The 22,484-nt window shown below is 44.8% G+C and overlaps 1 protein-coding gene across 1 annotated transcript in view; it reads left to right on the top strand.

Moving 5' to 3' along the window:
* The window catches only part of sv2a (synaptic vesicle glycoprotein 2A), a 29,228-nt gene extending 6,848 nt beyond the window's left edge, over positions 1 to 22,380 (top strand). The window contains exons 2-13 of the mRNA XM_069537505.1: positions 4,546 to 5,296; positions 9,949 to 10,129; positions 11,004 to 11,155; positions 12,268 to 12,401; positions 12,509 to 12,598; positions 13,232 to 13,339; positions 13,783 to 13,871; positions 14,619 to 14,783; positions 15,243 to 15,376; positions 17,140 to 17,346; positions 17,801 to 17,960; positions 18,476 to 22,380. Of these exons, the coding sequence (XP_069393606.1) occupies positions 4,690 to 5,296; positions 9,949 to 10,129; positions 11,004 to 11,155; positions 12,268 to 12,401; positions 12,509 to 12,598; positions 13,232 to 13,339; positions 13,783 to 13,871; positions 14,619 to 14,783; positions 15,243 to 15,376; positions 17,140 to 17,346; positions 17,801 to 17,960; positions 18,476 to 18,659 (2,211 nt within the window). The 5' untranslated portion in view covers positions 4,546 to 4,689 and the 3' untranslated portion in view covers positions 18,660 to 22,380. The remainder of the gene's footprint in view (positions 1 to 4,545; positions 5,297 to 9,948; positions 10,130 to 11,003; positions 11,156 to 12,267; positions 12,402 to 12,508; positions 12,599 to 13,231; positions 13,340 to 13,782; positions 13,872 to 14,618; positions 14,784 to 15,242; positions 15,377 to 17,139; positions 17,347 to 17,800; positions 17,961 to 18,475) is intronic.
* The last annotated feature ends 104 nt before the right edge of the window (positions 22,381 to 22,484 follow it).

Raw genomic sequence — 22,484 nt, 5'->3', positions numbered from 1 at the left:
CTAGCTCCTAAACTGTCCAGATTTGCTGCTTTTATTTGTATGACTGATGTTGAATAGAATATATTTCAGATTTCGATTTTTTTTAATCATACAAAGCAAAACCTTTATTTTACGACACAAATCAAAAATGTCCTCACAAAAAACACAAACTCGTCCTTCATGTAGGTGTTTTAGGTCCAGATGACATTTCGGCTCATCTCTACTAACGGTTATAAAAATAATAAAAAAGCCATCAGCTGATGCAAAACACGAATAGAAGCTCTATTCTACAACAATTTGTCAATTAATCAATTTGTCCATTGATAGAAAATGAATCGACAGCTGTTTTGATAACTGATTATTCGAATGTGGTGAACCGATCACCTTGATTCTACTATTCTAGTATATAATCATTAGTTTCAGCCGCGATGGGGGAGAGATAATTTATGCATGAGGTTGTGTTTGTACGAGCGGTTGTGTGAATGCGTGGTGATGAAAGCTGAGGTTATATTTGGAGACACGAGTGACTCATCCCGACAGAAATCGCAGGGCTGCTAATTGGATGCATCTTCAAATGAATGAGTTTAACTCTGTTTGATCCGGCTTTTATTTCGACAAACCGCTCCGCTCGTGCCGCCGCTGCCCCTCCAGCTGTGGTCCAACCTGCGCCAACATCACCTGGGAAACATCTGTGTCACCAGAAGAAACCGTCCTCTACGATGGAGCTCCTCAGTAAATACATGAGCTCGAGATTATATTTGACTGCCCCGTCTTCCCCACACAAGCGGAATGGTGGTACAGTGGTTAGTGCCATCGCCTCACCGTAAGAACGTTCTGGGCTTGAACCTGAACATCTCATGGAATTCGTGATCCAGACTCACCGATGTTGGATAGAACAAGAAGGCGTTGGAGGTGCAGAGAGTCAGCGGACATGTGACGCACTGGCGTTTTGTTTGGAGGGAGGTAAAAACATCGTCCTTAGTTTTGTCTGTTCATCTGTTGAATCTCAGCTGATCTCAAACGAAGACGTGTCTTTGGTCTTCAAGACGACATCTTGGTGGAAAGATCACACAAAGTGGACGCACGATTTTCAGTCGCGTGTCATGTGACAGTATCAGATAATAGAGGTGTGGGACTTTTTGCCCTGGTTGTGTTTTGGCAGGCGAGAGAAAGCGTTAACTGTGAGTAGCTCCTGCTGTCAGGAAATTAAATGGAGCTGTCAGTGCGATGGGATTTCATCAAAACCACTTAATGCAGAGAGCGACGGTGGTTTGTAGGAAATGTTCTTCCTTTCTCTGCCAAAAAGATGTCCACCGCTAAACGCTTCTCGTATTTCCCACTAAATTAAACGCTGCTGTTATCGAGGTCTGAGCTGGAAGAGGAAATGTAGTTTGAACTCTGAGCCCGAGTTCTGAGCAGAGGTTATTATTCTCTGGGGTTGAACGATCTGTCTTGTCCGAGTCCGGCTAATGTGGTTATGACTCTATGTTAGTGGAAGCTGGAAACCGCCACTGCTCCTCTGCGAGCTGGATCGCTGAGATGTGGACAGACACAAATCAAATATAATATTACCAACGTCTTTACTGGAGAGTCCGAACTAGAACTCGCTGGACTCAAGGACCTGGGAAGGTTTCTCCAGCTCGACCACCATGTGAAGTCTGAAATCAGGATCTTGTTCAATTCAGAATCAGGTGTGAGAAAGTATTTTCAAATGGGACTGTTTTGTAATTTTTTCTAAAACAAGACGTTGAGGCAGCTGCGAGATATTGTCCCTCATTTCGTTTCCACCAGCTCTCTTTTGTTAGCTTGCTCTTAGCCTGCCACACTGTGTGTTGCATTAGTGAGTGTGTGTGTGTGTGTGGCAACTTCCCACCCCTCTGGCATCTTCTCTGCTCACCAGAAGAAAATGGGATTACATAATTCAGTCTTTACATCAGCAGTCTTATTAATTTATTATCAATTCACACTTCATTACAGATGCCAGAGCAGTTTGACAACAAGTCTGAGCGATCTGAGCTCTTCTGTTTTCTCATTACTCTACGAAGGATTCGCTCTTCGTCGGAGGCCGGTTCTTCATAATCAGTGATCTCGGTGATATTTCGCTGCATGTGAAGAGTCAACCCACGGCCGCTCTCATCTCAGTATCTCCGGGTTGTTAAAGGCTAATCGGACGGCGATGGGCTGCTTCATTGCTTTCAGATTGGCTACAAGAGTTTACCGGTTTAAAGGTCGTGACCATGGTGACGAATGAGCATCGACCAATCGTCCGACGCCACAGAGAGGGACAGAGAATTGATTGGGTCATTGTGCAGAGATGTGTCTATGTGTTAGAGTCATAGAGAGAAATACGGAGCAGGTGGCGAAGGTGGAGCTGCAGCCTGACGGGACAAAATGACCTGAAACAAGAAACCACAGACTCCAGGTCCACGATCTGATCCCTGATGACAAAGCACCAAATGTCTTTCACAGAATTTGCTCGTGATGTCGCCTGTGACGGCGTGAAGTTGTTTAATCCTGAATAATCACGCTGAACGTTGCCTGACGTCGGGGTCTCAGTTTCAGCTGCCTGTTCTTAGAAAGTCAGATGTCCCGGAGGAGGGGACCTTCGGGTCGTGTGACGTGAGCTCGGCAGTAAAGTGTGTGTCTGCCCGACGGCCCCCGAGGCGACACAGGAAGCTTTCAGAGATCCTCCTCCTCCCTTTCCCCACTGCCTGCTGTCACTGCCGCCGCTCTACCTGTGGCTTCTGCTGTTTTCCTGCTGTAATGAAATCACTGTGCACTTTCGCAAACAGGTTAAAAACATTTTAATGAACAGGAACAACGACAGTAATAGTGTCAACGAGGTTACTTTGGCAGTTATCCAGTGTAATTTAACATCCGCCTCTCCATTGTGACCAATATTAATTACATGGCTCGTTGATTTATTGATTGGTGCACAGTCGGGACAGTCTGATCACTTCCTCCACATCCAGACGGCAGTAAACACAGAGCACACATTGATATATAAACATTAAAACGATTCTTCAAGTATGTTATTATAAAGTAAAGCATCTGTCTTCTTTGGATATACATTTTCTTATCTCAGGCTTTACACAGACTGTGGGAAGCAAATACTTGGCTGCAGCTGCAGTCGAGCCCCAGAGATCTTTTTTGTTCCAGGGGCCGTCGTCTCTGCTTGGTCCCCTGAGCACAGTGCATGCTGGAGGTGTGTTGTTGCTGCAGACCAGGAGTAAACAATGGTTCGTGGTAAAGACCCCGTAGAAGTTCAGAAATGGTCTCTGTTGCATCTTTAACGAACATCCAGTGGTTATGTTGCATCTTTGTGTCATTGCAGCTGCAGGAGAAGTTTTAACAGCAGAGGTTCAGCTCTTCTTTAAGAATTGAAGATGTCATGCTAGCTGTTCCCCTATGTTTCCAGTCATTATGCTAAGCTAAGCTAAATGTCTCCGGGTTATTTATCAAACAGAAACAAGAGTGATTTCCTTTTTTCTGAGAAAGAAAGCAAAAAACAAGTATTTCCCAAAATGCCGGAGTGTTCCTCGGAGGTGGCAGCATTTTTCATATGCAGGTGATGTTCAGTTGGAGTCAACAATTGATAGCGTGTGAGACGCTCACAGAAACACATGACGTTCCCCCCGCTGAGTTTGTTTTTCCCAATTGTTGTCCTCGCAGCCTTTTCCTCGGCGCAGCTTGTTCCCGTCAGTGAAGCAAACACAGGCAGCGTCACAGTGACGGAGGCGTCAGAGGAAAGAGCAGGTTCCCCGCTGATGGAGTCATGATGGCCTCTTTTTGTTTGTCTCTCCGCTCTTCTCCACTTGATGAGGATAATGAACATTCTGAAGGGAACGCAGGAAATGTAGTCAGGACATTAGAAGTAGTGGTGGTGGAGGGGCATGAGAAAGGATGACACAGGAAGGGATTCAGAAGATGTCTGCAGATCTATAGATAAATAAGTATAATACAAGAACAATGGATCTTTTAATAGAACTCAATTATTGGTTTCCTCCTTGAAAACTCTCCCAAAACGACTAAACGTATAGAGAACTATAACTTGACCTCGTAATGAGCATCAAAGTTAACAGATAATCGTCAGTCTAACCTTCTCAGTGTTTGCACCTTTCACATACACTGACCTACATCCCTCCACATCGCAGCCCCGCCTGTTAATTACACGTTCCCGCGTCGCAGCATGGTCCGTTGTATGTCGGCTCTGCGGTGCGCTGCTTTAAATGCCACACTGTGACTTGTGCTGAGGAGAGAGATGTGAGGTGACTGCTGTTCAGTCGGTGTCGGCCACAGAGCTCCTGCACTCACACGTCCGCTCCTTAAAGCTGCCGTGTCCTTTTTTCTTTTCCAGCCGTTTGTGCTGAGCCTGAGAATGTCAACGCCACGTGAATGTCAGCGGTCCTTCATGTTTCACTTTGAAGTGGTTCTGGTTGAGATTGTTTGTTTTTTTTGAACAAATGCTAATGATGGATGTTTCCTCTTCACCTGCATTAAATGGAATTGATTTAGTGTTTGAATCAGACTGACTCTTCTTCTTCTTCTTCTTCTTCTCGTCCTCAGCGTCACACGACAACAGTGCAGTGGAGCTGTCCGCGGTGCTGAATTCACCAGCTGACAGAAATCCCCCTCACACACTCATGTGCTTTGGCCGCTCCTGATACGTCTGATTCAGCAGCAACTGACCGTCACCCCAACGCATCCAAGATGGACGACGACGGGCGCTACAGAGACAACCGCTCAGACTTCCTCCGCGGCGCCAAGGACATTGCCAAAGTGGCCAAGAAGCAGGTAGGCAAGAAGGTGGGGCGCGGCATGGACAAAATGGGCGACGAGTACACTAAGCGCTCCTATAAACGCTTCGAGGAGGAAGATGATGACGACTATGCCGGCGTGGAAGGCAACGATGGTGGATATTACCGCAACGACAGCCGGGCCAATGACGACGAAGGCCACAGTGACTCCACCGAAGGACACGATGAGGATGACGAGATCTACGAAGGCGAGTACCAGGGAATCCCGAGGGCCGAGTCAGGCAAGGCTGGCAACTTGGACGGGGTGACGGCCGCCCAGGCGCAGCAGTTCAGGGATCTGTCGGCGTACGAGAGCGAGCGGAGGAAAGACCAGGAGGAGCTGGCTCAGCAGTACGAGACCATCCTGCAGGAGTGCGGCCACGGGAAGTTCCAGTGGACGCTCTACTTTGTCCTGGGGCTGGCTCTGATGGCAGATGGTGTGGAGATCTTTGTGGTCGGCTTCGTGCTGCCCAGTGCTGAGAAGGACATGTGTCTATCTGAGCCAAACAAGGGCATGCTGGGTAAGATTTCCAGACATTACTCCCTTGTATCCAGCTACAACAAACAATACCATAAAAATGTATAAAACACATCGGAGGATTTCACACATGAGGTTTCACGAGTTGTGTGAGCAACTGTTTTCTTTCCTCTCCAGTCATCTGCCGCCTTCTGTGCATTTCCTCTGTTAATTCTCATCCCGGTGCTCCAGTGGACTTTTATTGCTCCCTTTACATTTTATCTCTGTCTCATCTTGGCCGTTACCTTCGCAGCTTATTCAGCAGTAATTGCTTTCCCTCAGCCTCGACGGCAGAGGAACTACAGCTATTTAAGATTCAACTGCCCGTGCAGCTGCTGAGCAACAGCAGCACGTTAAATCAAACCTCCAGTCAATCCAAACCCTACGATTCAGTTCAGCTGTTTGTGAAGGCGATTGAAGAGTTCTTTCAAAATGTTCGAGCACAAACCTTTTGTTTGCCTCCTACGTGCTTCATGTCTGTCGTTGTGTTGTGAAGTGTGCAAAGACCTTGTGATCATTTCCTCTCATCGCTCATTCATCTGTCGTTGGCCAACAGATTCAAACATACGTAGATATGATCGAACCTGTCAGGAGCTACGCAGGGAAAATCTTCTGCATGGAGATACACGGAGAGGTTGTTTATTGTGCCGTCACTCTGAGATATTCCATTAAGAGTACGTCGGTGCTTCCAGTTGAAAATAGACATCAAGGATTGATGCGGCCACTGAATTGAGACACAGCTTGGGTTTCATGAAGGGAAAAGGACAGAGGGAAGAAAACAAGGAAATAAAGGACGGACGGAAAAAGCAATTTTGGTTTTCATCAATATTTCATGAGCTGACAATAAACTGGTCACTGCAGCTGCCAGATAAATCTATAACTGTTGGAATAAGAACTGCAGTATTTCCCTCTGGGATCTAGAGTTGCAGAAGTAAAAAGGTGTTAAAGATACTTAGGTAAAGTACAAGTATGTCAGCCCCCCCCCCCCCCCCCCCCCACTCTTCTCTGACTGGGTTTGTTTCATGCCATTAGGGAGACACGACCACCCTCAATTCCCTCCCCTCTCCCTGTTACGCAACACGCCTGACTCATGCTAGAGAGCCTCTTTTGCTCATGCCTCTCTGCATCCTATGATTCCTAGTGTCCTCTTCCCCACCCCACCCCCACACTCACCCTTTTCCTTCTCAAGGCGGTCAGAGCAGAGCTTCCTCCTGCTTCACCGTGCTTTAACTCGACGCATTGAGGAACAACCATTAAGTGTGTGTGTAGGTTTTGTGTGTTTTTGTGTTCTGATTAATTCATTAATTAATTAAAAGCAACAATCTGATATTCTGACATATTCAGGTTCATAATTTCAATTTGTGTCATCACCTGAAAATGTTTTCATGCTCTCATGTTCAGAAAACACCACTTTCCTTAGACTGTCCATTGCTGCTGCTCCTCTTTCAGCCTCCGTCTCAAACACTTGGTTCTAGCTCCTGTCTCGTGATAAAGCCCAGACTGACCCCGACAAGGTGTTTCAGGAGCTTCAGTATTGTCTTTGGGGGAGGGGAGCTACCGAATTTTTAACTTTCTGGTACATACACAAAAAAAGTCTACACAACACACTAGAGGATATGGAAAACTCAAAAAGCTTTATACAGCTCCTGTAAGTGCAGAGTGTGGCTCTCATGGTCCAGCAACACAAACAGCTGGAACAGGCAGAGGGAACATGAACCAGAGTGCTGGTGGTGCAGTGTTTTTGCACAGTAACCTCCAGCAGAAGCTTTCAGGCAGCAGAGCAGCGCTGACGGGTTGTCGTTGATTTGCCCTTGATGAAGATGAAACAGGTTTGTCACATGCAGCCGCGTCACTGGAACTGGATCTCTGTACAAAAGGTGCTGGATAAGCAAGTAGCTCGAACGTTTCTTTGAAAAAGCTAGTGCACGATTCTTCCCTGAGGCTGCAGGGAACCTTTCCCTCACGTGATGCCTCCCTGGCCTTTTAATGAGCATAATATCAAGCACCGAGATCAAGGATGAAGGGAGACAGAAGGGGTGAGGAGAGAACGGGAGGCCCGACTCCCGAGGGAGATGCTGGCAGACAACACAGGTTGGATGTAACTACCTATTTTTAGAAAAGGAGTTTGTTACACATTCTGTGAATGATTCCGGAGTGTTAATATTCAGCCAACATCTGGAGAAGATGAAGAAGCCACCGAGCTGAAAACTAAGGATCCATGCTATTAATGTCATGATCATACCTGACGCAGCTCAGGTGCAAATCATGTTCGTGGATGAGGTCGAGTTTTATTCATCGTTCATGAAGAATAATCAAGATATCGAGTGACCAACACAAACAGCAGACGGGCTACCGGTGTGCTTTTCCTTCGTCATTTTCTTTCTGACTCTTTTAAAATGAGCACAAACAGTCGTCTGTGTTGGTTTTGGTTCATGAGCTGTCGCAGGTCGAGACTTTAAAAAAACAATGATTGTTTGTCTGTGCTCCGCTCTCAGTGGACGTGTGTGGGCTGAATTCAGCTGATGAGAAACTGCGTTCTACTCCAGAGCTGACGAGCCGCGGCCCCCGGCTCAGAAAGCCCAGTGCACTCTGGCAGAAAGGGGAAAAAACGGCTATTAATAGTGGCCCCTGCCCTGCCCCCTTCTTTACACACACACACACATACACACACACACACACACACAATACAGTGAGTTTCTCTCTCCGTGTTCATCCACACATGCAACACACACATACACTACCCTAGAGCCTTTGGGAGTTCTGTCACGGCGCAGACTGGCTACCGTCCTCCAATCCCCTTTCTCCTCTTTTCCTTTTTTTGCTCTCTCTCTCTCTCTCTCCCTCCCTCTCTCTCTTCCTCTCTCTCTTCCTCTCTCTCTCTCTTCCTCCCTCCATTTTCTCTCCAGAGAGACGAGATGTCCAGCTGTCAGCAGACTCCTGCCTCTCCTCTCTGCCTTTTCCTTAAACCTGTCGTCCTGCTCGTCCGTCATTCGTACATCTCATATTCAGTTTGTCAGCACTGTTGTCTCGCAGCAAGAAGGTCGTCGGTTTGAAACCTGGGAAAAACGAGGCTCTTTCTTTTCGGAGTTTTCATGTCGGAGGTAAATCATACCTGGTGAGAAGTCAGTGAAAAGTCTGATGCCATGACAGCGGCGAGAGTGAACTTGAAGTGTAAACTTACGTGAGAGAGCTTCACAAGTCTTCAGCTTTAAAAAGTGAAGAGAAACTTTCTATGTGATGAATCCTGGTCACTGAGCTGTTCCCTCATAGACGCTGCTGCATTGCGGCGTCAGGATATTGAACCCAGTTATCAAATCTGCCTCCTTGTTACAGCTCGTTTTGTCAGAGAGAGCAGCTCCCAGCACACACACACACACACACACACACACACACACACTCTCACACACACACACACACACACACACAATCTCACACACACACACACACATATGCACACAAGAATCCCCTGCTGTAAATCAAACAATGAAATGAAAGTCACCTTCTTCCCCAATTCAGCACTGCAGTGTTTACACAGAGAGATGGACAGAGGGACTGACTCACACACACACACACACACACACACACACACACACACACACACACACACACACACACACACACAGCGTTCAGAGTTTTTATTCATCTAACAGAAAAGGACGCCTCCCTTCATATTATTCCATCAATCGTCACAGCGAGCCTCGTCTTTATCTCCCTCATCAATAGAGCTGACGAGCCAAGTGTGTGTTTCCGACTTCCTCGTGCCAGCGATGTGATGAACGACCGTTTGCAGCCTGTGTGCGCTTCTTCCTCCGTTTCCCTGCACAACTGACTCCACGGGGATTTTTTCCCGTTGTTATTGTTCCAAACACTTTTAGGCCTTTTTATCCACATTAGCTTCAGATGCTGTCTCTTCAAATGATTTAGTATTTTACAGTATTTACCCCTCAAGCTGTGAGAAAAGTGAGCGTGGTGTCGATGCTCTGATCCGACCGGAGCGGGAGGGGGAGGGGGGGTTCATGGGACACACTGGGCGACAACAAGATCTAAACGCAGATGTCAAGCCGAGGCACCGAACACCGGAGTGATCTCACCAATAACTAATGTCGCTGCAGGCTCGGGCGGCGTGAAGCCTGCTGACAGGATGTCAATACGGCCCCAATTGCAAGCGAGCAACTGGTGTGTGAGTGTGTGTGTGGGGGGGGGGCCGCACCATCACTGTGGCGGAGGTAGAGAGACAGACCGATTGAAAAAGCTCCTGGGGTGTGAGTGATGTTGGCGCCTCGAATCGCAGGAGTAAGTCGATAAAAGTGGTCGGGAGGCGGACCTTAAAGAAACGGGAGCTAAAACCAAGTGTTTCAGACAGAGGCTGAAGAGAGGAGCTGCAGCAGCAACGGACAGATTTTAACTGTTTCCCTTTTTTGGGTTTTATCCAAAATGCTGTTCTAATCCAGTGAAGCTGCCAAATGAGCTAATTTACTGAGAACAGGACGTCTAATGAGAATGCAAATGAGGGCTGGAAGTAATATCAATGAGTTTACTGATGAACGATAACTTATTATCTCCCCCTCCTCATTATCTCTTCCTTTCTCATCCACCCGGCAATTATTCTCTCATCCCTCCTAAACCCCCGACACTTCCCTCCTTCTCTCCCTCCAGGTCTGATTGTTTACCTGGGGATGATGGTCGGGGCTTTCGTGTGGGGATGCCTCGCCGACCGGATCGGCCGCCGGCAGACACTCCTCATCTCCCTCTCCATCAACAGCGTGTTTGCCTTCTTCTCGTCCTTCGTCCAGGGCTACAGCTCCTTCCTCTTCTGCCGTCTGGCCTCTGGTGTGGGGTAAGGAGACGGATGAGTCAGGGACGGACGCAGCAGCAGCAGCAGCAGCCATGAGTCACGACCACTGTGGTTCATCGGTTGACTTGACAAATATGGGCGACATGACTGCTCACGTAAACTGAAGCCAAAGTGTCTCAATCGCCATCTGTTGGCTACAGGTCATGAACCCCACGTCCTCTATGTTAATGGTTGGGACATGGACATCGAATAAAATGATGTCAAGCTCCAAATGCGTAAGAAGGCAGCGTTCCGGGAGGTTTTTGCTTAAGTTCTGGATATTGCGAGGAAGTTAAGACACGTAGTTATAAACAATCAGAGAAGAGAGTCGACAAATACTCCCTTCCCCCCTTCCACGATTTGTAAATAACTCAGTCGGTCTTTGGTGAAATACTCACAGCGTCGTATCCATGATGGATGGTGCCGCCAGTGGCCGTGTGGTGAACTTTAAACTTTTCCAAATGGGTCTTAACAACCGCAGCTCCTGTTTAAGTGCAGGGGCTTGAATCTGAACTCGTTCCCATCAGATTGTAAGTAGTTGTAATGGAACATGTACACAGGCCATAGAGATGGACGATCAGTGGCTTTTAAGACTTTAATCTTTATGTTTAATCAAGTATGAAGCTGCTAAATTCTCCGACGCTCACACTCGCTCCTGCTGCTGAAATCTCTCTCACTCAATTAAATCTGTTTATTAGCTTTTTCTCCCTCCTTCCGTTTGTACCATCTCGTTACTTTTTGCACTTTTGTAAATCACCACTGTCTTCTTTCTCGCTGCTTATCACCGTTTGCTTCCTCTCCACGTGGATCCCGTGACCTGTTCCTCTTTCAATCTGCTTTCCCTGCACATCCCCTCCCCTCCCTGTTTGCTCCACAGCATCGGAGGCTCCATCCCCATCGTGTTTTCCTACTACTCTGAGTTCCTGGCCCAGGAGAAGCGAGGAGAGCACCTGAGCTGGCTCTGCATGTTCTGGATGATCGGCGGCATCTACGCCTCGGCCATGGCCTGGGCCATCATCCCACACTACGGTGAGAGAAGCAAGCAGATGGCTGAATATCCTCATTTATAGACTTCATGGATTTTCCATCATGAATGGTGTGAATCTGAGATGCTGAAGTGTTTTCTAATCCAAAGTCAGTGCTTTTCAAACCGTGATGCAGGGATTTGTGTGTTTAAGTGGGTTAAAAAAAACGAGAGTTGATTGAATTTCCTCTTGTTTCTTTCAGTCTCCAGCAGCTACCTTAACATTGTTAGGTATAATCATTTGATCAGTGGTTTCCCTCCGTCAGCAGCTGACCTCAGTAGAGACCGTCATGCACAGTGTTGAGTTAATCGCAGCTCTTGCTTCGCTCCAGGAATCTGATAAAACCAAAGTGTTTTCACCAGCGGCAGAAGAGGAGGAGGAGGAAGGTTCTGCAGGGATTCAGCCTGATCGTCTTCATATCACATTTACTTTTACATGTATTCATGTAGCAGACGCTTGAGTCCAAAGCGATTTTTACAGTTGAGGGACAACACGAAAGTTCAGTAGAAGACAATAGAGTCCAAGTTGTGTTCTGGTTGTCCCTCTGTCCCATTCTTGGAAACACGATATCTAAGGAACACCTAAGACACCTGTTTAATTCCTCCTGAGCTTTGAGCCGCATCACGTATCATCGGTGGCTGGAGAAGGGTCAGCTGTCATGAGAGTGAAGAGAAAGTAATTATAAATACTTACATGCAAAGACCAACTGAGGCTGAACATTGTCTGAATATTTTAAATGAAGTAGGCCGCACGTTCAGTTTCATTAACCTCCGTCAGTGTCGAGCACCCACCCGGAGTTGTGATAATGCACTCTGCTAAATTAATTTCAACCACAATAATATTATACATGTTCCGAATGAAATGAGAATATTTTTATGGATTAGCCTCGTTGCACAGAAGAGAAAATATAAAAAGGAAGAAAGTTTAGCCGTCAGGCAAAATGTAGCGTGTACGACAGCTCACCGCAATGCAGCTGTTGATAACTGCAGCTGAAATAAATGCATAAAATCAGAACAGTGTGAATGTAGAGGAAGCTGCGTGTGCACAGAATTCAAGTGTTGCAGCTGCATCGTGTTTTCTCTGACCTCTCTCTCTCTCTCTCTCTCTCTTGTGCAGGCTGGAGCTTCCAGATGGGCTCGGCCTACCAGTTCCACAGCTGGCGTGTCTTTGTGTTGGTGTGTGCCTTGCCCTCTGTGGCGGCCATCTCTGCCCTCACCACCATGCCTGAGAGCCCCCGCTTCTTCCTGGAGGTCAGTCCGTCTCTCAGACGTCATGGAAATGTTGAAACACCCATAACAGAAAAAAAAAACAAAAAAAACCCCAGTGGCTTCACTTCACGTCTGTATTTCTGCTGCAGAACGGGAAACATGATGAGGCGTGGATGATCCTGAAGCAGGTCCACGACACCAACATGAGGGCCAAAGGCTACCCAGAGAGGGTGTTCTCCGTAAGCCACACTCACACAGTATAACACCAGCAGCATTGTCTGTTTGAAAGAAAAAATGTGTTCACACTGTGCACGTGTTTGTCTGCAGGCGCGTGCAGCAGTGCAGCAGGTTTCCAGCGCTGTGCTGCATAAATTAGCATATCGATAAGCTGAGCTACTGTAATCTCTTAATGTTTTAATGAGTTATGTGTTAAATGAAATATGGGGACACGAGGACCTCGTCTTACTACAGTACTGCTGCTACGACTCTAAAAACTATGATGTACTAGATGTTTTTGGTAAAACACTTATTTGTTGAGTACATTTTAAAGCTGTGAAATCATTTGAATAACCTTGTGAATTGAGTAAATGTGAATAGAAAAAACTTTGATGAAATGACAGAGTTAAAATTATTAAAAGTCAACATTATTGTAGCTTGGAGTCAAAACCCTTAATAGATAAATTAATAGATATAATATAAATGCAAGTTAAAATGAAATAAAAAGTATTAATACCAGGAATAAACAAGTTATTTACCTAGTTTTTTTTACCGTAATCTCTGTTAGTTCTGATGTACTAATACTACAGTTCATCTTTCAGACAGGTGAATGTTTAAATCTCAAGGTAAATGAATGGCTGTGCTTCTCCTCTCAGGTGACCACCATCAAGACTGTGAAGCAGATGGATGAACTGGTGGACCTGGGCGACGGAGCTGCCTGGCACCAGAAATGGAGGATAAAGCTCACGACACTTTTCCATCAGGTCAATGTTTGCAGTACACACAATCAATATTCTATATATATATATATATATATATATATTATGAAGTTAATATTTAACTTATTTAACTCTGAGCGAGAGACGGAGTGAACTTATTCCACAAAATGTGAATTTAAGACGGGGTGAGTCATCAACTGTCCACCGATCGACCCCAGTGTCCACAGATGGATTTCATAACCAACAAATGTTTTATGTTCTAAACTTCATTTGAACTCAGTCTCTGTTTGTGTGACGTGTCTCTGTGGATGTTCGTGGGACGTGTTTGTGCTGCTTTGTCTGTCTCTGTTTGTTTATTCTACGCCTGGAAAGGGATTCTGGGACATGGTGTTTATTCTTTCGATAAAGTGAATCTTGTTTCCAGAGACGTGTGCTTTCTGTTTGCTTATATCTTTCTTTCTTTTCTCTGTGTCTGTGTGTCCGTCCAGGTGTGGAGTAATTTCCTTTCGGTTTTCTCCCCCGAGTACCGCCGCACCACCTACATGATGATGGCCGTGTGGTTCTCCATGTCCTTCAGGTGGGATCCGGTTGAATAATCATGCACCACTGCAGGTTTTTCTGGGTCATTTTGTGACTCACACATCATCAGCCAGTGCTTGTTACTGTGCTGCATCTGAAAAGAGCTGGTTTGAGATGATCACTGCAGCGCCGTGTGGTTTGTTGGTTGTTGGACATGTAGCAGTCGCCTGAGCTCAGAACCTCCAGTAGTGGTAGTAGTAGTATTTAGATCTGTTTTAGATCTGATTACTGTATATATTATATCATATATTAATACATTGTTTGTGGTGATGCATCAATGTGTAACTTGCATCAGATTTATTTAGGTTAAAAATGTATAATCTGTAAAGTAAAAAGTATATATTAACTATTTACTGCTATATATGTGCAGAAGTGACATTTCACCCTGTTTTTACATCATTAAATAAAGAATTAAAACTAAACTTAAAAAAACATGAACACTTGAACTTTACACTTGTGATAAGAACAATGAGATAAGTATGTTAAAGTGCAATTTGCCTTTTTAGGCTTGACTGTTGAGAGCTGTCATGTCATGTTTGTTTGTATGCAGTCTGTGGATTAAACCCACAGTGAACGGGGCAGAGACGTAGTGTAAATATTTCAGTGATACCGGAATATTCATGTACACAGTAACACTGCTCCTGTTCCTCTACAATGGAGACATCATCTTTTCTCGACAGGACATTATATTTCAGGTTTGTCTTTTTGTGACAGGAGTAATCACTCTCTCCTCCTCCTCCTCCAGCTACTACGGTCTGACAGTGTGGTTCCCCGACATGATCAAGTACCTGCAGAAGCAGGAGTACGAGTCCCGCACTAAGGTTTTCGTCAAGGAGAAAGTGGAACATGTCACCTTTAACTTCACCCTGGAAAACCAGGTCCACCGCCAGGGAGAGTACTTCAATGACAAGTGAGTTGGATCCCCTCGTTCACGTCGGCCTGTCGAGTGAAGGCAAACTCATTATTTCAAGAATATGTTGATTTTTGATTTTTATCTTTTCTACCTTTCCGGTACTTAATGCATGAATGTATTCCCAATATGCAAATACTTTGTGGTGCATGACAACAAATCTGATATAAATATGAATAAGGCCTCAAAAATATTTCGTCCGGCTCGTTGCTTTGATTGAACGAAAGCCCTGCAGAGCTGTTCGTGTTTAACAAGCCCGTCTTTGATGCTTCCTCTGACCTTCAGCCCCAACGCTGCCTGTTTGTGTTGTTAAAATTCAAACATTATGGTAATAGAATATCTGACAGCCTAATGGTTCAAAACTTTTATTTCTATCTCTTTGCAAATCCCTTCCTTTTCTCTTTCTGTTCGTTGTCTTCTTGTCTTCATTCGTCCGTCTCTGTCTGTAATTGTGTGCAGGTTTATGAACCTGAAAATGAGGTCCATGGTGTTTGAGGACTCTCTGTTTGAGGAGTGTTACTTTGAGGACATCACCTCCAGCAACACCTTCTTCAAGAACTGCACCTTCATTGCCACCCTCTTCTACAACACAGGTAGGACACACACACACACACACACACACCCACACACACACACACACACACACACACACACACACACACACACACACACACACACACACACACACAACTAGGGCTTGTGTTATTGATTTGATTGAGAGACCCCTAGAGGCTAAACTTACATATTGTATGTTAAAAGAAGAAGCAGTGGATGTGTGGCTGGATTGATTGATTGATTGATTGAATGATTGATTGATTGATTGATTGATTACAATCTGTTCGGGAAAGGATGAAAAGAAAAAGTCTCATGAACATCTAGAGAAGTTTTATTTGTTTCTAACAGTAGACACAAATCAAGTTAAACCATGAAGGAAGTGAAATCAGTGTCTGTTGTGCGAGTGAGTGAGTGAGTGAGTGAGTGAGTGAGTGAGTGAGTGGGTGAGTGAGTGGGTGAGTGAGTGAGTGAGTGAGTGAGTGAGTGAGTGAGTGAGTGAGTGAGTGGAGGAGGTGCTGTGTGTGGAGGTGTTGCTGTGTGTGGAGGTGTTGTGTGATGCAAGCAGCTGTTTAACCAAACAAACGGTGGGAGTCAGGGAAGAGAAACATCTGGCTGAAGGACTGAAGCTGACACATGATGTCATGATGAACGATTGTTGTGAGTAAACATTTCAGAAAGCTGTTTTTTTTTTTAAAGTGCAGTTTCATCTCATCCGTCCTCTCTGCCCTCGTTCTCTCTCTGCTATTTATAGATCTTTTGAATATCTCCTTTTGACCGATTGGCACAGTTTCACTCTTTGTGTTTCACTCTGTGTAAATGTTCCTGTTACACAGTTTGTGTCGTCATCTCTGTGCAAATGATCCTCGTCCATTAAAACCACCTCCACCCTCCTCCTCCTCTTCCACCTCCTCCTCCTCCTCCTCCTCCTCCTCCACTGACCGGATAGCCCTACCACCAACTGCAGCTTTGCAGAGCTGCAATGTCTCCGAGACTGAAATGATCAATTGATTTTTATTTTTCTAGCTTTCTGTGTGTCACCAGCAGAAAGCTGATGAGAACTGTATCTTTTAAGAAAAGGACCGTGGCGTCTATTCTGCAGCTGCACACACACAAACACAAAAGATGCATCAGGCAGACGTACCTTTGTCTTTGCTTTGTTAGTTGTCTGCAGTCTTTACACACGTCAAGCAATCACTCAGCGCTGCTATCAGTGCCGAGCAGCAGGTTCCTCATTACACTGTTGGCTTATTCTTTGGACTCTCAGTTCAGAATTAAAGGCTGAGTGATGGTTGCCATGGTGAACCTTATTATCCCAGTGGGGCACGATGGGAATTAACCACATGTTACTTCATATATTCTGACCCAGATGCTGTAAGATCTATTATCTACAGATTCACAAATAATGTTACTACAAGATGCAAGAATTCACATTGACCTTGGCGGCTGTGGCTCTCTAAAGAGGGTCGTCCACTAATCAGAAGGTCGGCGGTTCGATCCCAGTCTCCCCGAGTGCTGAAGTGTCCTTGGGCAAGACGCTGAACCCTGAGTTGCCCTTGACGGATGTGTGATGGAGAAAGTGCAGCACAGAAATGCACCGTATGAATGTGTGTTTGATCCACAGCAGAAGCTTATTTCAAGTTGATGAGGCCAAGCGTCAGCTGTCTTTTCTTCATCCACAACATCACAATCAGGATCTATTCTCCACATCCTCCAAACATATTTACGGATCAACCCCTTTAACCCCGCTCCCTGTCTGTCTCCTCTCCCCTGCACCTCCTCCCCTCTCCTCGTCTCTCACCAGATCTCTTCAAGTACAGGTTGGTCAACTGCAAACTCCTCAACAGCACGTTCCTGCACAACAAAGAGGGCTGCCTGCTCAGCGACGTCAGTGACGAGAACAATGCCTACATGGTCTACTTCGTCAGCTTCCTGGGCACCTTGGCAGTGTTGCCGGGCAACATTGTCTCCGCGCTGCTCATGGACAAGATTGGACGACTGAGGATGTTAGGTAATGTGGGTGCAGGGGGCCACGACACTCAGAGAGGGAGGAGGAATGGAAGTTGGGTTGGTTAATCAGCAACCTTTATGTACAGCATGTGGTATTTGACTAGCTGGTAGGAGAACGTTAACGTACCGCCCCTTTACCATTTGCTGCTCCTAGATATTATATTAAGATCAATCTGCAGAACAAGTGTGATAAGCTCCAGATCCACAGGTGAGATATAAGAAGTAACCTAAAGCCAGTAATGCTCTATTCTTACACATGCAGACACAGAAGTAAGGGAGTCTGCCAGTTTATAGCATAATATCCTGTTGACCCTGTTTGTTGTACTTTCTTGAATGCTCCATCTGTACAAATGTAAAAAATACAGGCTGATACCAAGTAACTGTCATAATCTCCTTCTTCAGCCATCACCCGTTTTCAACACCTCTTATCCCCCCCCGCCCCCCTCTATCTACAGCGGGCTCCAGCGTGATATCTTGCATCAGCTGTTTCTTCCTGTCCTTTGGCAACAGCGAGTCAGCCATGATTGCTCTGCTCTGCCTGTTCGGAGGAATCAGCATCGCCTCCTGGAACGCCCTGGATGTGCTGACTGTCGAGCTCTACCCCTCTGACAAGAGGTAGGAACACGGTGAAGACACAGCAGCTGGTGCCGGATGACGTGTTAAATGATATCACAAGAGTTGCCCGGCTGTCATTGGCCTGCTTGCAGGGATGGATGACTATATGTGGGGGGGGCTGTCTTGTTGCCACCTAATGGTTTTACCAAGGATGTGCTTAGTTGTTTTTTTTGTCCCACCATAAATAGCAGAGATTTTAAATCCCATTTGATTTGCTTATTAAAACGTATCCTTACATGATAATATACTAATAAATAATAATAATATTAAATGGCTATTTATGTGGAAAATAAAAAATCCAACCAAAGCAGGATCTTTAGTGAAGCACGTGTTTTCACTAGGAGATGTAGCTCCATCTAGTGGTGAGATAGAGTCACCACAGCCTGCACACTGCATGTGTAAACACCATAGACTGAATATAAAGTGGCCTTATACAAAGCAAAAGATGAATCCATTGACGTTCCTTGTTTAATCGTGAACTCAAATATCTGACTCTGTCCTCCTTTCTCTTCCAGGACCACAGCTTTCGGCTTCCTCAACGCCCTCTGTAAACTAGCAGCCGTGCTGGGTATAAGCATCTTCACGTCGTTCGTCGGTATAACCAAGGCGGTGCCCATACTCTTTGCCTCGGGGGCGCTGGCGGCGGGCAGTTTCCTGGCCCTCAAACTACCGGAGACGCGGGGCCAGGTGCTGCAATAGTGAGTGTGGCTCCGACAACTTTTCCGGGGGGCAGAAGAGTTTTTCGCCACACTGTGAACGAACAGCTCAAGAGCCCCCTCCCAGATCCTACCTTCTAACCCCTCCCCCCATAATTATAACGTTTGTGCACAAGCAGAGGAGTGCGACATAGACCTGCTGAGCTGTAAATACTTAGGATGGTGATTATTCGGTATGTGCCCCCTACATGTTTTAAAGATAAGTGCAGCCGTGACAAACCATCATAATGCCTGAATAAGCCTCGAGACAAATAGTTTATTATCGCTGCAGATGAAAACATGAGGCAAACAAGGTGTTGAGTTAGAGCGTATTGTTTTATATCAGTGGAAAACAACAGAACTTTTAGATTTAACCCCCCCCCCCCGATATAAGTACACACAGCTGGGGTTGGAGGTGAGGTCATGGGGGCTCTTGATAAGGAGCCATGCAAATAGACTTATAAAAATGACCACTAGCCATTGTTGCAGAGTTCTCTCTCACCTCCATTCGTCTAATTACCTTTCACATCTTCAGTACTTTGCCATTGATGGACGTAGAATCAGACGTTTGACATTTATGCCTTTATTTGAAGCATTTTTGACTTCACGGGGGTAAATCCGAGACACACCTCTCTTGGTTTCCTCTTTAACAAAGACCCGTCCTCATTCTCTGTCGCCCGAGGGTCTTGTGCTGGTGAACAGAACAGTGCTGCCATTTTATAGATTTTAGAACATTCCAGGGTTGTTTGGGTGCGATGCGGAGATAAATCGAGTCCCTTTTTCCATTTACAACATTGTTTTTGATCATGTCTCTGTCATGAGGTCATTGAGATCAAACACATTTCTCACGCTGAGTCAAATCTGTGTTCTGCCATTTCATTGCAAAGGTGAAGCTTTCTGTTGAAGTTCGCACTTAAAGCACAACCATCAGCCAGAGTGACTGTCTCCCGAACATTTTCTTGATGTGATGAAAATGTTCAGAATCTCACATTGTTCCAGTCATGTTGTGTTTCCCTTTGTGAGAAATGCCTTTTTTAGTACCTCTCTTCCCAGAGGGTGTTTGTCTCTCGGAGGGTTTTCTGCATGTAAGTATGTATGTAACTAAAACTGAGAGTACAACATGTTAACAGCACCTCGGCTTACATCTCCATCAGATTTCTGATCCATGAGAGACTGCACAGTGCTTTAAAACTAACAGTGACACCACGGTGAACCTTTCCCCTCTCTCCTCAGAGCACACTGCACAAGATAGGTTCACATATTAGAGTAAAAATAAACAAATGCAATCAAAAGCGTAAAAACATGTGACACAGAAAAGCTCCGCCTTTAGTTTGAGTGGTTTTGGTGCAGGCCCAACGTGTGGTGAGTGTGTAAGATCCAAATCTAATTCTTTGTGTGAACTGAATGTTTATATTAATGTGACTGTGCTTCTTAGTGCAATATTGAACCTCTCTGCAATATTGAGATTTTATTCTATTTATGAGTTCATTTATTTTTTTGTGTCTTTTAGCATTTCACATCTGGCAAACTTTTTTTTTAACTGGTTAACGGAATGCCGGGTAGAGCTGTCATATACTGACAACTGGACATGGTGCGACGACACGCTGGACATGCACGTGTTAAAGATTACAGCTGCTTAGTGTCAGCGGAGAAAATATTGAAATTGTTGCATCCAAAGTAAAAAGCTAATTATGAACACATTGAATCGTGGTTAATTGCAGTCGAGAAAGATTATTCTGATAAGGAGGGTATGAATTTGGACGTTGTGTTTATTTGTGCTTCTTTTTTTTTTATACAAATGTAGCTACAACATGAGATTCACCTTCGAGAACTCACTGCCAAGGGCTGATTGTCATATATCCCCCCCCCACAAACAGGTAACAGCACAGAGTGGCAGCGGAAGAGTAACGCCACATTACCCCCGATCTAGACAAGTAAGCGTGATATGTTCACAATTGCATGGCGAGAGACAAGAAAAACAATCATTGAAATGTCCGATTAATTAAACCGTTTTTTTTCCAAACTGCCATTTTGTAGGATAGCAGCCATACATAGACTCGAGACAGTTGAAGTAAATAGACAACCCATTGCACTAAGAGTACACTGTCGTACATGCACAATTGTGAATGCCTTGCTCAAGGCACAGTTGTCATGCCTTGTTCTTCTAGACACATCCTGATGCAGCCTTGCTAGAGGTTTAAAGACGAACCACGTGAGGGTTCAGCAAGAGCACAAAGACCAAAATCTACCAAATGACGATATATAGGGAGCGTGAGTGCAGTTGTGAACATAGGTGCTTCGAGCTTTGATGACCTGCCCCTGACATTTCACCGTCTAATTTCAATTTCGACATCCGACCCATTGTCCATGAGTGTGCCATGAGTTCCACCTCTCATGAATTATTGCCAAATATTTTGTATGGCCTGAGTTTACACATCACAACATCAGTTCTCTGTAATAGCGATGAATATATGTAAATAAAAAGAAATTTAAAAAATAACTAGAACTAATAAGATAGCTCTTCAAACCTTCTGACCCCTGGAAACAGACTATATTACTGTCAGTCCTTGTAGGTTTTCAACCATCGTTTGTGTGAAACACGAGCAGCTGGACTTATTATTCTCTGACTTTATTTTTCCAACAACTCATCTCAAGAGTTGTCTTTAAGAGTCCAGATGCTCTTTGTTTTAAAACGTCAAGAAATAACGGCTTCAGGAGCCAAAGTGCCCGGCAAGTCAGAGAGCGAAATTCGCCCAGATCCCCTCTTCAAAGCACATCGATAATATATTTAATGCTCATTAACTGTACAAATAGAAAAGCTATGAGCGTCGGCAGTCCTACTCTGTGTGTGTTGTCCTGTATCACCCATGGAGTTAAGAACAACGATGTCAAGGTAACTGTTGTGTTCGTTCAATATGGAAAGCTGTTTAAAACGCTAAACCTGTCTCAGTGACTCCGTTCAGGCTCCGTCCAAGTCAAGATTATCTCTCGCAGATACATATCTTAGCTTATGTTACAGGGTCTTTTTTGTATAATTAACTTGTTGCCTGAGCAACAGTCAATTGTGAATGCAAAAAGTTAACAAAGCAATAAGTGTTTGGATATTTGTCTCTTATTCTCTCCTCTGAAGCTATTTGGGAATTGGAGCACATTACTATATTCCAGCCTTGTCCATTAAAATGCTGAGTGTTGGCTCAATAATCACACGGGACTAAACAGCGGACATTTTAGTGTACCCTCGAAAAACAACCCAAGGGTTCTGAGGCTTTTGTCAATAAGATTGCATTGCCATTAATTAAATGTAACAAAACAATTTATCACCTTCGTCATTGTATCGTGCTGTAGAAACCGTAGTTGACTGTTTGTAAGTATAGAAACTGTGTGTGGAACCATGAATACAAAAGAAAATGTTATAAAAAAGGAAGTGTAAATGAACAATGCTGTATGTTGTCTTTGATTTTGTGCATTTTGTAAATGAGAATGAAATATAAGTAAATACATCAATGTGACATACCAGTTATGGATCATAGTTAGCCTAAATGTGACGACACCAGTTCTGTTTAAAAGGTGTGTGAGACTTTTTTCTTATATTTTCGTCATTGTTGATTTTGGATTGGGTTTGCGCTTTGTTGTGCAACTGACCCCTTGGAATCACAATGATTAACAAAGAACCATGAAGAATAAACAAATGGAAAAAAAAAAAACAATAAAGCAAATCCTGGTCATTTCTTGTCTATGTGTAAATATTTATCTTGAAAGATAATTTTCATTCACACCAAGTCTAATATTCTTATTATTTTTATTATGGTTTGATATTACATATGTCTTT

Source organism: Paralichthys olivaceus, chromosome 13 (assembly GCF_024713975.1).
Source record: "Paralichthys olivaceus isolate ysfri-2021 chromosome 13, ASM2471397v2, whole genome shotgun sequence".
In the NCBI taxonomy this organism is placed as follows: domain Eukaryota; kingdom Metazoa; phylum Chordata; class Actinopteri; order Pleuronectiformes; family Paralichthyidae; genus Paralichthys; species Paralichthys olivaceus.
This window is presented reverse-complemented; position numbering and strand designations above follow the sequence as displayed.